The 21,528-nt window shown below is 56.4% G+C and overlaps 1 protein-coding gene and 1 long non-coding RNA gene across 2 annotated transcripts in view; one reads left to right on the forward strand and one right to left on the reverse strand.

Annotated features, from left to right (window-relative positions):
- Window positions 1-3,829: 3,829 nt before the first annotated feature.
- On the forward strand, window positions 3,830-5,463 carry LOC118500419. Its single transcript, XR_004902977.1, has 2 exons — window positions 3,830-4,686; window positions 4,926-5,463. It is a non-coding gene; the product is annotated as an uncharacterized LOC118500419 (long non-coding RNA).
- A 9,920-nt stretch (window positions 5,464-15,383) lies between these two features.
- C4H6orf132 (chromosome 4 C6orf132 homolog) overlaps window positions 15,384-21,528 on the reverse strand; it is a 31,379-nt gene continuing 25,234 nt past the window's right edge. Inside the window, exons 4-5 of the mRNA XM_028511042.2 lie at window positions 18,167-21,269; window positions 15,384-17,638 (exon numbers count right to left, since the gene is read on the reverse strand). Coding sequence (XP_028366843.1) covers window positions 17,521-17,638; window positions 18,167-21,269 — 3,221 coding nt within the window. The 3' untranslated portion in view covers window positions 15,384-17,520. The remainder of the gene's footprint in view (window positions 17,639-18,166; window positions 21,270-21,528) is intronic.

Raw genomic sequence — 21,528 nt, forward strand, 5'->3', positions numbered from 1 at the left:
ACCGTTCCCTGCGTGTGCGCGTAGCTCCGTGCAGCTCTGTCACGTGTGAGTCCGGGCGCCCACCCCCGCAGTCCGGTCACAGCGAGTGCCCGGTAGCACAGGCCCCTTCGGGCGTTGTCTGAGGAACTGGTAACAAAATGGTCTGGGCTTTGGGGGGGCACAAGCGTAAAAGCGGCTTTGTATTTCTGGACCCCTGAAGTCCCTTTGCTTAGAGGCCAGGCCGGGCGGTTCGGGAAGGCAAGGCCTGGTGAGGCTGGTATTTACCATCTGCCAGCTGTGGGACGGGAGCAGGTCCCTGGACTCCCACCCCACTCTCTGTGCAGTGGGGCGGTCGTGGTGCCTCACGGGAGGACTCCATGAGAACGTCTGCAGCTGAGCGTCACACACACAGTTCTCCCCGTGCTGCACCGTTGTTGTTTTCTGTTGCTCTTCAGTTGTCCTTACTGAAGTTGTTGGGGTGGCACTGGGTTAAAAAATTATACAGGTTGCAGGGGCACAATTCCACAACACATCATCTGTACGCTATATGATGTGTTCACCCCTTTTTCCATCACCCATTTATCTCCCTTATACCCTCCTCTACCACCCCCACCCCCTATCCCTGGGAATCACTGCACCGTTCTCCATGTCAGTAAGTTTTTTATTGTTTTTTTTCTTTTTTGCTCAATCCCTCCACCCCTACACATACACCTAGCCCCCTCAAACCCCACCCCTCGATTCTGTTGCTTTTAAAATTACATATAAAGACTAATATTAATTGAGAACTGTTGCCAGTCACGGTTCTAAGTGTCTTACACTTATTAATTTATGTAATCCTCACAATTACCTCAAAAGTGGATGTTCTTACTGTTCACATCTGTAGCTGAGGGGGGCTGCAGTGCACCCCCAGGCATCTGCTCCAGGGTTCACGCTGCTGACCTTTCACACTGTTGCCTCGTGACCGCGCATGCCTCTCCTCAGATGCATTGATCACTTCTGTGTGGGGGTGACCCCACCACACAGCCGTGGCCTCCTCGGCTTGCAGGTGTGGAAGGAAACGAGATAGAAACGGAACCGCTTATGGAGATCGGTGGTGTCGCCGCCGATCACTGTGCTCATCCATTCCTTCGTGGTGCAGATAAGGGGACAAAAGTTTCTGGGAAGGCTTTTGATCAGTTTATGAGTAATGGATCTGTAGCATTATTAAGGAGACAAGGATTCCTTTATGCATAGAGAGCGAGGATCTCGTCAAGGAAAATGTCAGTGGCCTCTCACCCTTGGGACCCCTGGCAGAGTTGAGCTGGAACAACTTTTGAACAACTCAGTTATTTAAACTGAGGTAGTATTTCTACTGAATCGAATGGTGCAGTCCAATATGGGTTAGGCTATTCTAACAAAAAGCCCTCAAAATATAGTGGTTTAGGACAGAGATGTATGCTTTCTCTGAAAGTCTGGGTAGGTGGTCTCGGCTGGCTTGGTGGCCTAATGGGGTCCTCTCCTGTCTCATGGCTCCTCCATCACCTTGGGTAATGCTTATGTCCATCTTCTGGGTCCCCATCCCCACCGGGGGACGGACAGAGAAGGGCGGTGTGTATAAGGGAGGCCTGAAGACCATGAAGACCTCTTAGCCGCGTGGCCCCACCAAGCCGCAAGGCAAGGACATGTGGAATTTAGCTGGGAGGCTCTGGGTCTAGGTAAAAATTGAGGGGCCTTGTCACCACAGAAAGATGGAAAGAATGGATTTTGAGGACAACTGGCAGCTTTTGTCATAAACAAGGTTCAGAGCTTGTGCCCAGGAATGCCAGGTAGGACATGAGCAAACCCCCTTCTAACGCTGAAGCCACCTAACTTGGCATCCTTGGCTCTCCTGGCTGCTCCTGGAGGCCGAAAGTCAGGGGCTCCTCTAGGATGCGGCCCTCAGTGAAGTCCAACCTGGCTTTCACCTCTGGCCTGTGACCCTGTTGGCTGCCCCTTCTGTAAAGCTGTTCCTCTGGCTGCCGTGACATTGCCCTCCTTTCCTTGTTACTCTATCTCTTGGCATCCCTCCTGGCTGGCTCGCCCCGTTAGTCTACCAGCCGTGGATGGTCCCAAACGACATGGCTCCCAGACCCCTCTGCCAAGCCAATGACATGGCTCATCTGCTCCTCCACCTCCAGCTGTTCCCCCCTCGGGAATCCTCACATCCATCCATCTGTCACTTGCTGTCCACTGAGCCGTCTGCTTATACTTCTCATGCAGCATGGTCAGAGTGGGTTTGGTCCACACTTCCCCCACTCCCCAGCTTTCCCACTGCAGACAGAAGTTGGACAGAGGGAGGCCAATAGCGTGGCCCTGGAGTGCTCCGCGTGGGCCAGGACTGCGGGCCTTACAGCCTGTCTCACCCAGGCTCTGGCTGCACATGAGTCTTCCCTCTGCATCTGTCTCTGTCGGTCGCCAGATTCTGCCACCTCTCCCTTCCTTGCTGGTCTGGTGCTATAGCAGCCTCCCTGCTCGTCCCCAGCCTGTGTCCCCTGCCAGGCCCTCCTTCCTGCAAGCCCCCGACTTTGTCACTTTCCTTTCTGCAGTAGGACTTGCAGGCAGTTCTTCCCTACTGCTCTTCACTCCAAGTCCAAACGGCTCAATCTGGCCTTCAGGATCCCTTGCTAATTCACTGTTTCTTTTGGATAACTCATATTTCTTCCATTTGTTCAACAAATACAGGTCTGGTGGCTTCCGTGAATGCCAGGTACTAGGCCAGGCTCCAAGGATATCGGCGTGAACAAGACAGGCTGTGGCCCCTGCCCCCAGGGGCTTCATTCTAGTGGGAAGACCTACAAAGAAAACAAACCCAAACGCACTGCAGATTGCGGAGAGGTGCTAAGAGGACGGAAGGGGGTCTTCACGCTCGAAGGGGCATTCTCGTCACTGCTGCACCTGTGCCGTCCTCGGTGCTCTTCACCCACAATCCTGCCCTCCTCCCAGCCCCCATGTGCTCTTGTGATTACAGCGATCCTTCCCTTCCCCATTCACTCATTCAAAACACATTTATCAACCTACTTTGTGCAGATGCTGAGCCAGATGTTGCGATACAGCACAGATATAATAAAGGCACTAACTTCTCTGACCTAATAGTCCAGATGGGAGACAGACAGCTCAGATGACAGGTATGTGATAGCAGGTGGTGAATTGGGGCCCTGAAAGAGAAGTGATGGGGTACTTTGGGTAATTGAGAAAGGTTTAATAAAGGCATTACCTCCAAAGAAGTGGGCAAGGTATAGGGGAATCCAAGGGATTGTGCAGTACCTGGGTGAGTGACAGGGAGGGGAGGGAGCAGTTACCAGAACATGGAGAGAGGCCTATGTGAGAGTCTGCCAAGAGCTAGGTCTTGGGTCCTTGAGGGGCCAGACAGTACACAGCAACCCTGCAAAGAGGGAGCCAGCCCAGGAGTTAACACCATGACCACACTCTCCCTCCCACCTCTGGTATCCTGCGTGTTCTCTGCTGGAAGCCGGAGGGCACGGGCCTGCAGCACCTGGCCAGCCTCCCAGGGCGGTGTGCAGGTCAGAGAAGGCAGGAGTGTGTGGATCTGGAGGGGCAGATGCAAGAAGGAGCTAAGTGCCAAAGGGGTTGCTATTTTAGAAAGGGTGGGGAGGGAAAGCTGTCTGAGCAGGGCCCTGAATGCATTAATCAGGCACACGGAAAAGCATTCCAGGGAGAAGGAACAGCATGAGCACAAGCTCTAAGGCAGGAGTGTGTGTGCCCCTGGACAGTGAGGGCCAAGTGCCTAGAGAGAGGTGGGAGAGGGTTCCAGGGAGGAGCAGGGGTCACGTTGGGCAAAGCCTCCTGGACCTGAGTAAGGCCACGTGTGTTGTTCAGACTGAAATGTGTAACAGGGAGTGACAGGTGTTGATTTAACTTGTGTAAGGATCATTCTGGCTGCTGGGTGGTATTCTGGCTGGAGGGGGCGTGAGAGACACTATTTCTCTTCAGTTAGTTTCATGTAGTTTGGCATTTAACAAACATGATTCAACTGGTGAGACAGCCAGCCACCCCAGAACTGGGAGGAGGTTAGTCCTGGTCCCGAGAGAGCCCCGAGGAGTGACTGCTTCCTGCAGACTGAGCTCTGCCCCAAGGGGAGACGGAGGGAACACAAGCACTTCCCTGGGGCGTGTCCTTGTAGTCAGGGAGACAGACAAACACAGGAACCTGTTTAACACCACTCAACCACAGACCAGGAACACCTGCAATAGAGGGTAGGACGTGACGACTTAAGGGCAAAAGCCTGTGTGGAGGTTTGAACAGGGCGGGGTTAGTAAGAGAAGCTTCTGGAAGAGGTGAGTAAGGGAGAGGGGCGGGCCGACCTGGCCAGAGGGAAGGCAGGAGGGTGGGAGACCCAACCTGAGAGGACGCAAGTGCCCAGGTGCCAGCCTTCCCCAAGGTCCGCCTGCCCCAGCAGAGCTCCTGTGCCCCTCCTGTAATGTCTTCTCTTTCCAGGCTAGTTTGGTGTCCACGGTAACCAGCTCTCTCCCTTGTAAAGCTGGCCAAGGTCGCCTCCGTGGCGCTGGCCCTTGGATTGTGCCCTGGCAAGGCAAGTTTGGTTTGGGAGCGTGTCTGGTGGCTCCAGACCAGAATTGCCCTAGGAAAGGGGTCATCGGAGCTGGGGGCCTCCCCACCAATGCCCCCTGGGGCCCAGGGTTGGAAGGGCCCTGCTCCAGCTGCTTTACCCAGGTGAGTCCTGATGACCGGAGAGGCCTTTAAACAGAAGGGCCAGGATCCTCGGAGGCCCTTAGAAGTACTGTGTTTTGGGTACAGGAGGGATGACCCAAGGCTTATCAGCTGTTTGCCATCGTGAAAGAGACCTGGGCCCCAAATTCTAATTCTGTTTCTTTTGAACTTGGTTATGCATTTTTTAAATGAATTTTCTTCCACCACTGATAGTGGGTTTATCATTCTTCTGTTTTATTCAGGCTCATACTGAAACATGGCTTTTAATTCTCTGAACATCAACAGGTGCAAGTGGGGGCAGCTGGCCTGAGGGGAGAGATTTCCCTCGGATGCTCTCACTCTTGGAAACAAATTCAAAGTCTTTTCCTCCTCTTGGAGCCACCGGCTCACCCTCATCTCCATTTTATTACGAGCGTTTCTTTTCCTACTTTACTAAAAAGTTATTTGGTTTTGAATAGATAATGTATGTACACAGTATAAAATTTAAAAGAGAAAAGATATGTGATAACTAAGCATCCCCCTCCTCCTGCTTCCCAGACTCCCAGTTCTCGCCCCCAGAGGCTACCACTGTGTTGGGATCAGTATATTTTTTGTATTCTTCTTGCGGTAGCCTGTACTTCAAATGCCCACCTAGTGTACACTTTCTCCCCTTTGTACACAATGGCAGATACTGTATAAAATGTTTGTAATTTTTCTCACTTTGCAGTGTAACTGTTGGCGATGGCTCTGCATCAGTAATAAAAAGTGCCTCAGCTCTGTCTCACAGATGCACCGTGCTCCTTTGTCTGGTCCCCGCCCCTCCTGAGCCACTTCCCACTAGACGCCAGGAGCTGCGGTGCGCATGCGTCGTTTCACTGTGCGCCCACCAGCTGGACAGATGTTGCCCGGTTCTTCTCACAAGGTGGATCAGTTCACAATCTGACCTCGGTGTCGGTTTCCTTACACTTCTGCCGCCTCAGGGTCTCAACACTTGTTGACCTTTGCCATCTGACAGGTAGAAAGTGGTATCTTGCTGTGGTTTTGTCTGAGTGGCGTTGAGTGTCTCTTCCTATTCACTTTATTGTGACGAGCAAGTGTGTGTATCAGCCGGAATTGGGGACGTGATCGCCGTTGGGTGTGGTGACGTCCTGCAGAGGGTCACCCCAGAACAAGGGACACAAACTCCTTCCAAGCTGGGGCTTCAGAAGAAGCATCCCAGAGCCAGTGACCTGCGAGCGGGCCCTGGAGGCCGACCAGGCCAGGCAAAGGGAGGGAGGACAATCCAGGCAGAGAGAAGAGAGACCACAGCACAGGAGGGGAGCCCCAGCTAAGCGTGGGAATGCTGGTTGAAGACACGCCCTAAGGGCTGCGTTGGCCTCGAGGAAGTTTGCATTTTGATCCTATCATGACCAGGGTGCAGATGAGAAGCCAAGAGGTATTTGGGAACAAATTTGTTTATTGAGCACTTGCTACAGGCCAGGGCCTGTGCTAAGTGGGCACTTCATACAGATTGTTCGTCCTCAATGACCTAATGAGATGGAACATTTACCCCCACTTACACGTGTATCATCTCATTTATTAATACCAGTAGTATTTTTACTGCTTGACAGAGAGGAAACATGGACTGAATCGTTAGTGATTTGTGTGAGGTCCCCAAACTACTAAGTGACTGAATGGCTGGGCTCTGAGCCCCGCTCCTTCCCGTGCACTTCCGGCCTCTGCCGCCAGAGGGCGCAGGTCTGGCTCAGTTCTTGGTGGGTGGGGCCTAAAGGGGACCGGACTGCGCGGCTGTTGTGAGACACCTGGCCCCCTCCAAACAGGCAAACTGTGATGCCAGTTTCTGAGGTGTCTTCCAGAGATTTCTATGCACAGCAAGCACAGACAACGTGCTTGCTTTCTTTTTTTTTTTTACACAAATAGTAGCATACTTCATATACTTTTCTGCATTTGTTTTTCCCACTTAATATCTCCAGGAGGTCATTCCATATTGGTTCATAAAGAGCTTCCTCAGCCCTGGCTGGCATAGCTCAGTGGATTGAGCACGGGCTGGGAACCAAAGTGTCTCAGGTTCGATTCCCAGCCAAGGTACATTCCTGGGTTGCAGGCCATAACCCCCAGCAACCGCACATTGATGTTTCTCTCCCTCTCTCTCTCTCTCTCTCTCTCTCTCTCTCTCTCTCTCTCTCTCTCTCTCTCTCTCTCCCTCCCTTCCCTCTCTAAAAATAAATAAATAAAATCTTTTTAAAAAAAGAGCTTCCTCATTTGTATTTATGGCTGCCGAGTGTTCCTTCATGTGTCTTATTCAAATTTATTAACATTTCTCTATTCAGAGAAATTGAGAATATTTCCAGCAAACAATGCTGCAGTGACATGATGCCATTTTGCTGGTATATCTGTAGGCCAGCTTTCTAGAAGTAGAATTCCTAGCCCACAATTGTACTTCACATGTTGGTAGCTAATGCCAAGTGCCCCCCATAGGGGTTGCACCTGTTCAGCTTCCCTCCAGGGAGAAGAGCCCGCGCCCTGGTCAGCACAGCGTGTGATCCGACTTTCCATCTTGTGCCAGTCTGGTAAGTGGAGACAGCATTTTAGGATAGCTTGAGTCTGTGTTTCTGCTATTGTGCCGAGGTGACCTTCTCCATGGCATGATTACAATTCAGCACTCCCAGCACCACACCCAAACAGCCTTCCCTACTGCCCTGAGGTACAGGGCCCCCACCCACCCTTTCAGTTCAGTAACTCTTGGCATGCACACGCAGGCGGGAAGTGACTGTTCCTTCTGAAGTGCTGCGTTCTCGAGGGGGGAGGGCTACCCCACATGAAGCTGCTCCCCTGTCCGCACTATCCCTCTCCAGTGCCAGAAGCTGCTCCCTCCTTAGTCATCCTCCTTTGAAAATCCAAATAGAATTAGCAAAGCAGTTTTTATCCCCCCTTCCCCACGTCTTTTGAGCCAGATATATTCTGGAGAATTATTAGACTGTGTCTTAAGCTCCCAAATTGTCCCCAGGTGGCCAATCTCCACTAGAACAATTAAAGCAAAAAAAGACACACATGTGTGAGCACACCCAGGTCTTGTATACCTTCTAGCCTCTACTGGTGCTGGACGCTGTCCTCCACATTCATCAGAGACAGCAGCACCTGGCCCTGGGCCCCGTGCTCATGTTGCAGGGCCAGCTGCAGCCTTTGGAAAGTCATTCAGCCAACCCAGAGGACAGGGCCCCTGACGGGCCCTCTGAAACCCTTTGTCCTTCCCGTTAGAGGCCCTCACTGCAGAGCCTGATCTCCACAGGTATCACAGCCTTGCCTGAAGCCATCCTCTGGTTTCACAGAATGCTCTGGAAAATCTGAGATCTTGTCAGGGAGTGTGTCCCAGCTTGCACGAGGGTCACCTGCATCCTTCCTGAGCTCTCAGAAGCACCCAGGAACCTGGTCCCCTCTCCCGGCAGGGCCTGGCTCTGTAGCCACCTCCGGCCCCTCTGCCTGGACTGGGTCAGAGCCTTCCACCCCATCCCCCAGATCTGCTCTCCCTTCCCTTCCAGGGTCTCTTCCCCTCAAATAATTTTATATGATTTAAAAAATAACAGTTGTTGAAATTTATATAGCACTTACTATGTGCCAGCACTGTTTTAAATATTTCTATTAATGCATCATAAATGGACACAATACAAAATTCAAAAAGCACAGAAGAATAAACAGTAATACTGAGCTTTTCCTCCTCAGACTGTGTCCTTGCCACCCCAAGGCCCATCCCGGAAATGACCACTCCCATGGGCTCCTGCGTGTCCCTGCAAAGCTAGCCTTTGAGTGAATATATGAGCTCTCTGGTCGCCCATACACAGGGGCGGTGTACAAACCCCACATCCTGCATCCTCAGTATTTTGGTTGAATTTCCTAGGTTTGCTTTTCACTCTCGTGAGATTCTTATCCCCCTTCCCGCCTCTGAATGCTGAGCGCTGTGATGGGGAGAGGGAATGTGCTGGCCTTCGGAGCCTGGCAGGTCTGCAGGGTCCCCTGTCCTGCACCTGACTGGCTGCAAGGAACTGAAGGCTCAGAATCTCATCTGCCTCACTAGAAAGTGAGCTAATACCTTGAAGGTGCTTCTGAGAGATGTGACATTAGAGAAGACAGGTGTGACTCTCATGGCTGGCACTGGCATTATTCCCAGGTGAGCTGCCTCCCTTCCTCTGAGATGTGGTCACCTGATGTGGGCAGGGGCTGGGTTATGGCCCGAGCACACGTCCTGACAATGGAAGTGACACACAGGGACGGCAGTGTCAAGGGCACCAGAGTCTGCCCCTTCACTGTGTCCTAGAAGCCAGAGGGGGAGGGGAGACTAGGGTGAGGGGAGAGGGCTGTGCTCTTGGCCTTTGTTTCCGATGTTGAGTCTGAGGAGCTTGTAGCTCTGGCCTCTTTGGAAAGTCTACATGGGCGCCTTTCCCACCCCAGGAAGCTCCTGCCCAGAAATGGCCTGGGTCCCCTCACTGCAGAGGTTTCTGCCGCCCAGAAGTCAGACCTCAGCTCTGGGAGCTGTGGGAGCTGTCACTGACTCCCTCCCTCACCCCCTGCAGGCTCTGACAGAACCTCAGGAGCCCACAGCCTGTCAGAGGGGGATCTGTCCAGCCGTCCGGCCCCAGTCCACTCTCACCGCCATCTCGTTCCCTCCACATCCTGGCCGTTCCCATCCAACCGTATTCAGAAAGAAAGCCCATTGTTACGTGCAGCCTGGTGGGAAGTGAGAGTTACCAAACCCCATCCCTTCAGGAAACTAAAGTCAACCAAGGGCACAGAGCTGCTGGGTACCGTCCGCCACTTACGGGGGCATGCCGGGCTGAGGGTTGCGAGCCTGGGGAAGAGGGGGAGAGGAGTCTCCGGGCCATCAGGTTTCTCCCTTCTCTCTACTCGTGTAACTTCTCAGAGCTCCAGCTTCCTCACCTGTTAAATCGGGATAATACTTGTTGTTCAAGGACTGTGAGGTAGGAGGTTTGCTTTCCAAACCCTCTCCCCTCCACCGGGTGCTCCAGCGTGTCTGATCACTTTCCCTGAAGCCCACTCCCAAGTAGCTGTTGCACTGGGAGAGGGCCAGGCCACAGTGTCCCATGGAGTCACCTGCTCATCTGAGACCAGGCTTTAACCTAGATCTCAGGGGTCTCCGTCTGACGTGTTGGGCTGCATTCGAGTGTGGCTGCCCTGTGCATTGCAGGACACTTAGTAACATCCCTGACCTCAATCTCCTAAAGACCCTTAGGACCCCCCCAGGTCTGATAACCAAAAGTCTCCGGCCATGGCCAAATATCCACTAGGGGGCAAAATTGCCCCCTGGTGAGAACCACTGAACTGAAATTAAGCAGCAGGTCTCCATGCTCAGGCACCAGCAAAGAGCTGGTGGGGAAAAACTGGGGGCAACAGAGACTTTCCCCCCTCATATTAGAATATATCTCAAGCTGTTTCCTTTGTTTAGTTTCCCTGAGGCTAGGTCACAGGAATGTTCTAGAAGAGTGCTGTGCCCCATGAACTTCAGAGCTCCGGAGTCTGACCATTTGCACAGGAACCCTGGCTCTGCCACCTGCCAGCTCTGTGACCTCGGGCCAGTTACTTAGCCTTTCTGTTCCTCTGTTTCTCATGAATTAACTGAGGGTAACAAAAACACCCACATCCTGGGGCTGTTGGGAGGCTCATGTGAAATAATATGTATCAGTGCTTAGAACAGTGCCTGGGACACACCTGGTTCCCCAGGAGACTGAGCTTTGTGTGCAGGACATTAACTGGGGAATGCCTTCAGGATGCACGCCAGTAAGGGGAGGGAAACCAAGGAAGGGGTGGGCCAGAGGGGGGACCTTCTGGGCTGCCCTGGAGCCATGATGACCCTTCAGAGCTGTGCTGAGGGTGGGGAAAGATCTGTCTGAGAATATGGGCTGCCCCAGGGAGTGGGCGGGCCTTGGCTGGGGGGCTCTCGGGTAGAAAGGACATTCGGGTGGGGAGACTCAGCCGAGAGCAGTCAGCTACAGCCCTCTCCTGGCTGGCTGTGGGGAGAGCCCCAGCTTCTGTCCTGGAAAGGAGGGGGCGGGTCATGGCCGTAGCACAGCATCCATGGCCTGAGCACTTATCGGCCAGTATTATGAGGCTAGGTTTAAATAGAAGTGAAAGTGCTTTTAAAGCACTTAAAACACCCAAAGAATTACTCCCAGGCTAACAGTGCCCCATCCCAGTACTCTGCTGAGGCCAAGCCTGCTTGCTCCCTCTCCTTACTGCCCTCCCTGGACAGAGGGTGGGCAGGCAGAATCTGAGAGGCACTTACCAGGCATGCTGCGCTTGTGGCAGAGGGCAGGGCAGCCCATGCAGTTGACTTCACCATGTTTCCGAGAGGGCTCTTGGCCTGTCAGGACTTCAGCTTTTTCCTGGGTCAGCTGGGAGTGGTGCTGCCTACCCGGAGCAGGTGGGTCGGGATGAGGGGGGTGGGGGGGGACTATCAGGGATACCGCACAACACCAACACTCAGAGTGTGCTCCCTGGGCCATCAGGACTGGCAGCCCAGCCCGGGAACCTGCTGGAGTCGTGAATTCTTGGGCCCCACCCCAAACCCACTGAATCAGCAGCTCTGGGACCGAGTCCCTGGAATCTGTGTTTTGACAAGTCCTCCAGTGCTTCTGAGGCACGCTGCATTTTGGGAATTACTGGTGTACCGGGCAGCACTTATCTCTGTGCTTGGGCCATAGAGCCGCTTGATCAACCGCAGCTGAAACTGAACCTGAACCTAAACTGGAGGTCAGGCACCTCTGAGCAGAACGCCACCTGCTGGTTACAGCCCCACCCTGCAGGCACACACAAGGCTCGTGTAGGGACACAGGGACCCTGAGCAAGGAGAGAGCACTGGACATGAGCACAAGTTACACAGATGTCCTCTCCTCACTTCCCTCCACTCTCCCTGGAGGCGCCAGGTTAAGAGATTGTCAATGGCAGCTTTAAATGTCCAAGAGAGGTCACCAGAAGACAACAGCAGTGTTTGTGTTTGTGTTTGTGTCAGTAACAACTGGTACCTTTTACTGAGTGTCTGTGTGTCGGACACTGTAGGAAAAACAAGCCAGCAAATGGGAGCCCTCCTTTCTCTGCCGTGTTCATCGTGTGCTGTCACAGGGGTCCCACACAGTCACCTGCTGCGTTTGGCCACCTGGCTCTCCGGGGTGGAGAACATCACTGCATTCTCCTGCTTTATATTCCAGGGGTGTGTGTGTGTGTGTGTGTGTGTGTGTGTGTGTCCCATACTGGGGCCTCTCTCCTGGTTCCTTGGCCTGTGCTGAGCAGCACCCCCTAGCAGTGTTGAAATGAACCGCTGGAGTTCTGTGCTCTCCTTAGGTATTTGGAACAAATTTTTTGAGCCAAAAGGCAGGGAGATCACAGATAGGATGGTTGGGGAGAGAAGGAAAGCACGAGCCTACCCAACCCTCTTCAAGTGGCTTGGGAAAACTAGGTAACACTGAAAAGAAGCGGCAGGAGCTGGGCCTCCATGGTGAGGTCTGGGGAAGACAAGGTCGAAGAAACGCCGTTGTCAGGAAAGAGAAGGGAGCGTCCCACAGGGAGGGTGCCAGTGGTGCCCCGGCTCTGGGAGCTGCACCAAGGGTAACGATCCTGTGCTGAGGTAGGAACTTGAGAGATCCCTCCCTGCATGCAGCTAGCTGAATAAAGGGAACAGGACCCAGGCCAGCAGGCCTTCCTCTTGAGGGCGGGCTCTCCAGGGCGGGAGGGACAGTGAGCAGGGAGGTCACCCTGGCTGCTGCCACCTGGGCCCCAGGGTCGCAGTTCCTTCTCATTCTCTGGCCCATGCTGGGCAGCAATGCCCTCCTCGGCCCCTGTAGCACAGGTGAGACAGGCTGGCACACCAAACATGTCACTGAAGACTAAAGGAGGTCAAACGGGCAGTGAACACAGAGCGCAAATATTTTGGATGGTTGGAGCGGGCGGCTGGCTTGCTCGCAGCGCACAAAAGCCCTTATGCAAGGGCTGCCGGGACCCCATGCCCTGAGCTCTTGGTGAGGCCCAGAGTGACCTCGCCTGGGAAGGGGACCGTCACTCCCAGCTCCTCCCGTCTCCACAGGCAGGAGCCACTCCAAGGCTCCTGACACCTTTGCAAGGAACATTCGGTCCCATCCTTCAAGTCATAACTTTGTGCCGTCTGAGAATCTCAGCATTAGGTCAGGTCACATACTTCTAGAAATAAGAGAGCTATGTGGTCACTAGTCCATGGGAGACATGGCCTTTGCCCTTGAGAAACTTCAGTAATACTCAACAGTATTTGATTAAATACTAACATGTATTCACTCAACAAAATACTAACATGTATTCATTCAACATACATTCAGTACCTTCTGGTGCTAGGATCAGCACTAGAAGCTGGGGATACTGCGATGAACACGACAGGCGTTCCCTGGGGTGCGGAGCTTACAAACTGGGGGAGGGAGACGGGGAGCAGTAACCCCAATGGGAATGGGACCAGGCGGCTGTGAAAGCCTTTGGTGGCCCGGGGGTGAGGAGTGCCTGAGCTGAGCTGGAAGGATGGGGAGGAGTCAGCCAGGGGCATGGGCGCAGAGGTGTGAAGGAAGGAGGGGGTGTCTCTGAGTAGGGCAGGGCTGGGGGGTGGCTTCCTGCAGGACCTTTGATCTAAGTTGGGCCTTGAGGAAGCAGAAGGGGCCGAAGCAGTATGCGGGAATGAGACTTTGGGGGCAGTGGGGTCTTACAATGATGTGAGAAGCAACCTGGAGGAGAACAATGCCTTTGGAGAGGCTGAATTTGGGTGGCTGGCCAGGCATCCACATGGAAATGTCCGGGGGCACTTCCAGGTTAGACACGTGCAGCCCAGGTACAGGTGAGGAGGGGGCGAAACTCAGTCTTGTGAAGAAGAGACCACAGAGAAGGAAGACGGAGACCAAGCACAGGTGCCGAGACTCCTGGGTGGAGGAAGGGGGCCAGCCTGGAAGACAGAGAGGATCAGAGCGTGTTCCGTGGGAGCTCAGCAAACAGTTCTCCGGGAAGGTGGGGAGGAATAGCCCTGAGCACTGGGCGGTGGGCACAGGATGGCCCATGGAAATGAGGGAGCTTTCAGAACGCATGGCCTTGGTCTCTGCTCCCGCCTTAGAAATGCACCTGATCTCACTTTCACGGCCAGAAACACCCCCAGGTGCCCCAACAGCAGGTCTGTGGCAGCTGGCCTTCCCTGGGGTTCCGGAGGGAGGAGGCCCAGGTTCTCAGCCTGGTGCCAGTGGCCACCCATCCCGGGCAGCTAATGATGGGACGCCAGCCCTGCCTTTGAGCTGCAGAGATGAAAGCGGCCACAGGCCGCCGGGGGGTGGGCAAGCGGTGGGGTGAGCAGGCAGGGGCAGGCCTGCCTGACAGCTTCCCACAGAAGGGAGCTCAAAGCTCACCAGCAGTGAGGAGGCCTCTCCGCCCAAACAAGTGGGGCCCGAGGAAAGCGGCGCCGCACTTGGGAGGACAGGGTCCTTCATGCATCACGGGCAGCAGGCCCTGGCTTCCAGCACAGCCTGCCCGGGACCTGCCCCTGCGCCGGGCCTGGCCAGGCTTCACCAGACAGGTGGGGCGTTGTCCACTGGGGCCTGGGCCACACCCAGGGCCGCACCCAGGGAGCAGTGTGGAGGCTCCAGAAACCAGGGTGTGGCAACCTGATCCAGGAACACAGGCACCTACCACTCCCATGAACCTTTTCTATTGGCTTGACCCTCCCCTTTCTAGCCGTAGCCTCCCCATCCCTGCTCTAACAGACAGATGCAACCTTTGTTGGGGGGGATGGGGAGGGGTGGTGGGTGAGAATGGACGCAGCTCCGTGGGAGGCAGCGGCGATGCCGTGTGCAGAGTTTGGAGGCAGGTGGCTGTTCTGAGCAATTCACTTCTCTTCTCGGAGCCTTGATTTTTCTCATCGACAAAATGGGATAAGGGGTTCAAGGATCGTTGTGAATAAACAAGACAAAAGTGAACTTTCCAAACTGTCAAGGTTAAGTGTTTGTGGCTACCAACACCGTTGTGTTCATTTCACCGTGAGGTCCATGGAGCCCCGTTTGGGGGCCTCTGTGGAGCGCCTGGAATAATGTGTAAAAATGCCTGTGATGGCATCTTTCTGGGGTAAGGATCTGTAGCTTTTAAAGAGGTATGGCACCCCCATGAAGTTCAAGACCCACAGACACTACGAGTCTATCCCTGTCAATCTGGATGTGCGTTAGCGAGGACCCAAGCTCGCACAGCTTGTCAGAGGCAGAGCCAGACGTGGGGCCTTGATCCCCCGCCCCCCACTACTCCCTGCTGAGCCCCTTCAGGTCAGGTGAGGGGAAGGCAGACTTAGGAGGGATGGGGAGGGGAGAGCAGCCAGAGGGGGAGCCCCAAGTCCTGTTGGGAGTAGGGGCTCCTGTCCTCTCCCTGTTAACCAGATAAGGATGCCACGGTGGAGGTGGGGGACAGTGGGAAAGGCGGGCGAGGAAGCCCCGGGATGGGGGAGGCCTAGAAAGCCTTCCTGGAAGAAGTTGCTGAATCAGGGAGCCACCCCCTCGGTCTCTCTTTCCCAACAAACCCCCTGCCCCGGAAGGGACCCAGAGGAGGAAACACAACCCTCCCTCTGACAGCACCTTGAGATGACTTTTCTGCTTCCCCGTCTCCACCTTTGGAAAAGTTGCAGGTACCATGTCAAAGCTTTATGGAAAGCTGTGAAAGGCCACACACACGTGTAAAGTAGTCATCACCCAAAGACGCAGTTTATTGAGCAACTACTGAGTGCCATTCACATGCAGGATGCTTTGCCTAAATCGGCATAGATGTCACCACTTCAAGAGGCCTTCCCTGACTGCCCGGTCAAAGCAGATCCACTTCTCTCCCTCACCCTCCAGTTGCTCTCACATGCCCTGTTCCTTCCCTTCTTCCCGCTTACTGTAACTTATGATGTTTCCGTGGGCTCTTTTCATCCCTGCTCTCCTCCACTAGGCTGTAACCTTGCTGTGGGCAGGAGTCCTGTCAGCGTGCTGACTGCTGTGTGTCATGCTATGCATAGTGCCTGCCATCTAGTAGTCACTCAAATACTCGTTAAATAAATTCATGACAGTCTCCAATCTTCACACAGCTTTATGAGGTAGGTATTATTATCATGCCTAGGGTACAGAAGAAGAAACAGAGGCTCGGAGAGTCAGAGAGGCTTGCTTAAGGACGCAGCTTGTTATCGCCAGGCCTCAGCTCTGCCCCTCTCCCTTGATGGATGTGGAGAACAAGAGAACATAAGGGTCAGAAGACAAAGTTTAGGCCCAGCACAATGGCTCACCAGTCAGTTCAGCCACCGCCCTGTGCTCAGCCTTCCGCAGCTGAGCTCCCTGACCCTCTCTCTCATCACGGAGCCCCAGGAGCTCCGAGTCATCAACGTGCGGCAGCTGCAGAGCAGGAGGCCTATCCCAGCTGGCCTGTTCGGTTCCCAAGCCAAGTGAGAGCCAGTCCTTCCCCACCCACCCCAGAGCGATCTACGGCCCCACCCCTCCCTAACACAGCAGATAAATTAGTGAACTCTTTTATAAAACATTGTACAGGGAAAATACATACACACATACAGAACTAGTGACAGCGTTGGGGTGAGGTTCGCTTCTTGAACACGGTTAACCAGTCCTGCCCCACCGAGGTGCCCGCCCAGCCCTGCACGCTTTTTCCCTGAAGTGGCTCCTGCTGTTCCCATGAACTGGCACCCTGGCAGGTCACCACAAATCATAAAGGCCCCACGGCCCCCCGAGACCTGAAGGCAGGGACGACAGGCTGAGGAACAGTGTTTCCTGAGATGCTTGGGGACCCTATGTCATCCCAACCAGGACTTTTTTGGAAGTGGAAGGGGGTCTCGTTCACTGCGAAGCAGGCATAAACCAGGCGTGCCCAGGCAAAGGACGAATGGCCCCCCACGGACAGGCCCCCTGCTCTGCACTGGCCCAGTCCTCCCACTCTTGACTTTCCAAGACATTCCCTGTCGGCAGCCAGGATCTCGCAGACCACATTTCCCATCCCTGACACCTCCCTGCCACTCCCCATGGCCTTACTGCATCCGGGCCATACATTTGAAGGCCTTTGGTGTTGAGCCCTGGGCCTTCTGACCCTTGAGCCCAATCCCTAAGTCACGGCTGCCTGGGTCTAAGTAGGGAAGTAAGCCTCGATCCTCTGTCCCCACCTCACACTTGCCACGGCTTCTCTCCCTGGGCCCCCCTGCAGCAAAGGCCAGAGCCAGAGGGAAACGAACCACCATCAGGTCCCCATCCCTGCCCTTGGCCAATCAATGAAAAGCACCTTCTGGTCCCTGCCCCACATGTTCTACAGGCACATCCCCGGCCCCACCGTCCGTGCTAGGAGGCCCAGGAATCACCTCTTGGGGTGGCAACAGGTAGATGCTGGAGAGGTCAACCCGCAGTGCCCTGCACCCCCACGTGGTCAGCCCTTCGTGAGGGCCCGACAGACTCAGAGCCACCCCAAGATGGGTCCCCAGTTGAATTTAATGCCCCACCCCTTGCTTTTAGAACCTGTTAGGTAGGCTGTGCTTGTAAAACTGCTTTAAATAAGCCTTGCTAAAGCAAATAGTACCAGATAGAAACTCGGGCTCCAGGCTCCTGAAGGCGCCTCCTCCCCTTCCTCCCCGCCAACCCCCATCTGCGGACAGTCCACAGCACACCGGGACCCAGAGGCCTGCTCTTGATCTTCCTGGAGCCACTGCTTCTCCCTCCTTGTCCATTCCCCGCCTTCGGGGAGCAAAGACTGTGTCTGGGTCAAGCTGCTGCATCCCCCCCACGCCCACAAACTCAAGTGCCCCATCTGCGCCCTTGGAGCAGAGCGGCCAGAACCCTGGGCTCAGGACGGGGCGTTCCGATGGGCTCCTGAGTAGGCGTAGGAGATGGGGTGGCGGGTCCCAGGCCTCACGGTGAATGTGTTGATGGGGCTTCTATAGTGGGGGGTGCTTCGGGGAGACCTGGTGGGGAGCAGAGAGAAGTGGGATGAATTTGCAGCTGGTTAACTAGCCCCAGCCTCAGCGGGGACCCCAGTCAGCCAATATCGATTTACCAGACCCAGGGCTCCCCCTCCTGTCGAGGCCCCGAGGGCCACAGAGGACACTCATAGCCTTCTCCTCAGAGCCCTTGTGGCTCTGAGCCTGGTTCTGGATCCTTCTGTGTTCTCGGGAAATCCTGCCACCCCAGGACCACTCAGCTCTCCCTCCACCGGGAAACCTGAAGCCCTGGGACTCCAGCCAGTGGGAGAGAGGAGGGAGAAGAGGAAGCAGGATGGGGAAAGCAAGAACAAGGGAGGTCAAGCGAGATGAGGAAGCAGCTAAGGGGAGCGCCCTCTGCAGGTAAAGTGAGCCTCCCTTCCCTTTGGGTCCTCAAAACGTGTCTTGGACTGATGGCCGGCCCAGGCCTGGTCCAAGGGCAGTCTCCACCGCATCTGGCAGCCCAGGCCGCACCCCCTCCACCACCCTCCATCGCCCCTGCGCCCGGCTCACCTGCCGGTAGCTGTAGCAGAGGGGAGAACTCGGTCGCCGGTGGGAGCTTTGCCAGGAGCTTTGAACTTGGCCTCTACTCGAGTGGAGCCCTCCAGGGACATCCTCCGTGCTCCCAGGCTGCCCGGACGCGTTCGGCCTGCAGAGTTGACGCGCCGCACCTCCGGTCCTCCGGGCTGCAGCCCAAAGCAGTTGGGGGAGCTCAGGCTGCGGCCGGTGCCCCCGCGGGACAGCCCGGGGCTGCGGTGGGGCTCCCCGACATACAGGCGCCTCTTAATGAGCGAGCCGCTCCCCCTGGAGAAGCGCTCCAGGCCTCCGGCCCCGGAGTAGCGCTCACCCGCCGGAAAACGCGCCGAGGTCGCGGGGCCCACGTCCAGGGGCTGCCCCAAGTCTGAGAACTTGTTCCGCGGAGGGGAGCCCAGGCGGCCCAGATACTGCAGAGCGGAGGCTGGGGGCTCGGGGTCATTGCTGAACTCTGGAGGTGGTGGGATGACCTCGAAGCTGAACTTCTCCTCCTCGGCCTTGTGGGAAGGGGAAGAAGGGGAGGAGAAGGACTTGGGCAGCAGGCGGCCCTGGGGAAGGTTGGAGGATGCTGCTTTTTCCCAGGCCACAGGGGCCCGGGGCCCCGCCTTGGTCCAGTTGTGTTCTCTGCTTGGCTCTCTGTCCTCTGGGTCTCTGTCCGGCTGGGCCTTCCACAGGCCGGGCCTGGTGGGCTGTGCGGAGGAGGCCAGCTGGGGGTCTTTCTCAGCCTCTGTGGGTAGCCTGGGGACCACAGTGAAGGAGTTGGGCCGGCCCTCCTTGAGGAAGATGCTGTCAGAGCCGGCCTGGGGCGGGTTGCTGTGGCCGCGGAGGCTCCCCGGCAGGGAGGACCGGCCCAGGCCGGCCGCTCGAGACCGCCCCTTCTGCGCCCTCTGTCTGGCAGCGAGGAGCAGGGCCATCGGGGAGCCCCGCTCCACCACCTCCCCGGTCACCGGGTGCCTGAGGGGTTCGTCAGCAGGCTGGGCTGAGGCTGGGGGGTTGGCTGGCAGACCCTGGGGCTCCTTCGGCTCCACAGGCTCCCCGGATGTGGCAGCCTCTCCTCTGGCCATGGTGGGCGTCACCACGGCAACCTCGCGGCCAGGGCTGTTCTGGCTGCGATGAGGCCTGTAGAGAAACGCCCCCTCTTCCCTGCCAGGGGCTGTCTTGGGTGGGAGGGCTGGAGACGACAGGGCTCCCTGTGTGGGAGGCTTACTGGCCTCTGGGGGGCGCCCTTCTGCCTCTGGCTGGGAAGGCACTGCAAATTCTTGAGGCTTTGGTTTCTTCCACTGCTCAGCGGGGACTAGGTTCTTCTCTGCTACCTGCTGGAATGATGTGGTGGGCAGAGTTGTTGCTGCAGAAGGCACAGCAGGCCCAGGCCCAGCCTTGGGTGGCGTGGCTGGCCCAGGTGTAGCTGGTCCAGATGTGGCTGGCCCAGGTGTGGCCTTGGGTGGCGTGGCTGGCCCACTCGTGGTTGTAACAGGTGTGGCCTTGGGTGGCGTGGCTGGCCCAGACATGGCCTTGGACTGATGTGGTGTGGTTGGCAGAGGGGTGGTGGATGATGGCGGCGTATTCTTGACCACAGGCTTGGAGAATTGGCCATTATCAGCTCTGTTTTCAAAGACTCTTCCCCCTTCTAGCCGAGGTTTAGGAGGCAGAGACCCTTTGCTGGGCTTGGATTCCTTCTCTGCTAAGGAAAGCCGGGCTTCCAGCTCGTTCCGGATCTGCTGGACACTGGGAGCCGGAGAGTCCTGGGGCATGTAGTCCACAGGGGGCAGGGGCAAGCTGGCAGTGGCCTCTCTCTCTGGACAGGGACTCTTCTCAGGATCACTTGCGGGGATCTTCTTCTCTGGCAGGCTGGAGGGAGCCTCCTTCTCAGGCAGGCTGGTGCTCTTCTTGCCCTCCTTTCCCTGAGAGACCGCCGGGGGGCCTGGCCGGTGACTGGTACACTGGTCGTCTCTCCTGGAGCCAAAGAGGTAGGCTGCCAGCTCGCTCCGAAGCTTTGCCATCTGGCTGGGATCCCGCCAGTCCACAGGCTCTGAAGAGGCTGTGTCCTCTGGGCTGGGGGGGTTGGGTTTGGGTTTGGGAGGAGAGCTGGATTTGGGGCTTTTCATAACCTTAGCAGGTGGAGGAACTGCCTTCTCATCAGAGGGCAAAGGAGGGGCAGCTGGGGGTAAGGGGGGTGCTGGTGGAGGGAGTGGGGGTGCTGGCGGAGGGGGCGGGGCTGTGGGAAGAGGCAGGGGAGAGGCTGGGGGTAGAGTCTCCGTTTGTTCCTTTGTCCGGGTCTGGGACTGGCTCAGCCTTGGGCTGCCAGGCGCCGCAGCCCTGAGCTCCCCGGGGCCATCTGGTTCAGGGGCCCTGTCCGGATAGACCTGGGATGCGGGGCGGATGTGGAAGTTGGGAGGCAGTAGGAGCCGACCAGGGGCCTTCTTGGTGGCCCCGTCTTCCTCTGGAGGAGCCCCCTGTGCTTCCTGAGCTGGGATGGATGAAGTCCTAACTGGGGTTGGGGGAGGCACCTTGAATGAACGGGGAAAGGTGAGGTGGGGCTCTGACTGAGGTCCCAGAGGGCTTCCCCTCGGCTCAGCAGGGCTCCTGGGGGGGCTGGTTATGGGGGCCTCCAGCTGCTTGCCATTTAGTGCTACGTCTGATTTCCACTTGGTGACACCCCCAGGGGGAAAGAGGTGAGTGCTCTTCATGTGAGGAGATGCTGGAGTTGGGGGTGCTGGGGCTGGCATAGGGGGTGGGGGTGGAGCTAGAAAGGCCAAGGGTGGGGCAGGGGGAATGAAATCAGGGGGGGTGGGTGTGGATGGGGGGGACAGGACTCCCGATACTGGGGGTGGAGGTGGGGCCATGCTGGGTGGGGGCGGGGGCTCCAGCAGCAGGGCAGGTGGTGGGGAAGACTTGGGAGGCGGAGGTGGTGCTGGGGATGCCCCTTGAGGTTCTGAGGTGTCTGGGGGTGGCCCTGAGGGTGGCCTTGGGGCTGGACCTGGGGGAGGCGGGGGGATGAGTGGGTCCTGGCCATAGTGCCCAGGCCTTAGGTCACCCACAGAGTTGTACAGTCGGAGGTTGCCGTTGACCAGTGAGCTGGTACCTGGAAGGAGGGGGAGACAAAGAGGAAAAGGTGTGAGGCCGACCAGCCCTGGCAACCTCTGTGTGCCCAGGGCACGGTGGGGTGGGCAACCAAGATGCTATCTGGCCAGGGTCACGCCTTTCCTTTGGGCACCAAGGGAGGGAGCGGCAGTGTCTCCATCTTCTGGGCTGTTCTGGGAGTGACCCTCCCCTTTCTAGGGAAGGACACCTGCCTGTCGCTGGCCCAGCCTCCGGAGACTACTGAACACTCTCCGTTTGCT

This window comes from Phyllostomus discolor, chromosome 4, assembly GCF_004126475.2.
Source record: "Phyllostomus discolor isolate MPI-MPIP mPhyDis1 chromosome 4, mPhyDis1.pri.v3, whole genome shotgun sequence".
In the NCBI taxonomy this organism is placed as follows: Eukaryota; Metazoa; Chordata; class Mammalia; order Chiroptera; family Phyllostomidae; genus Phyllostomus; species Phyllostomus discolor.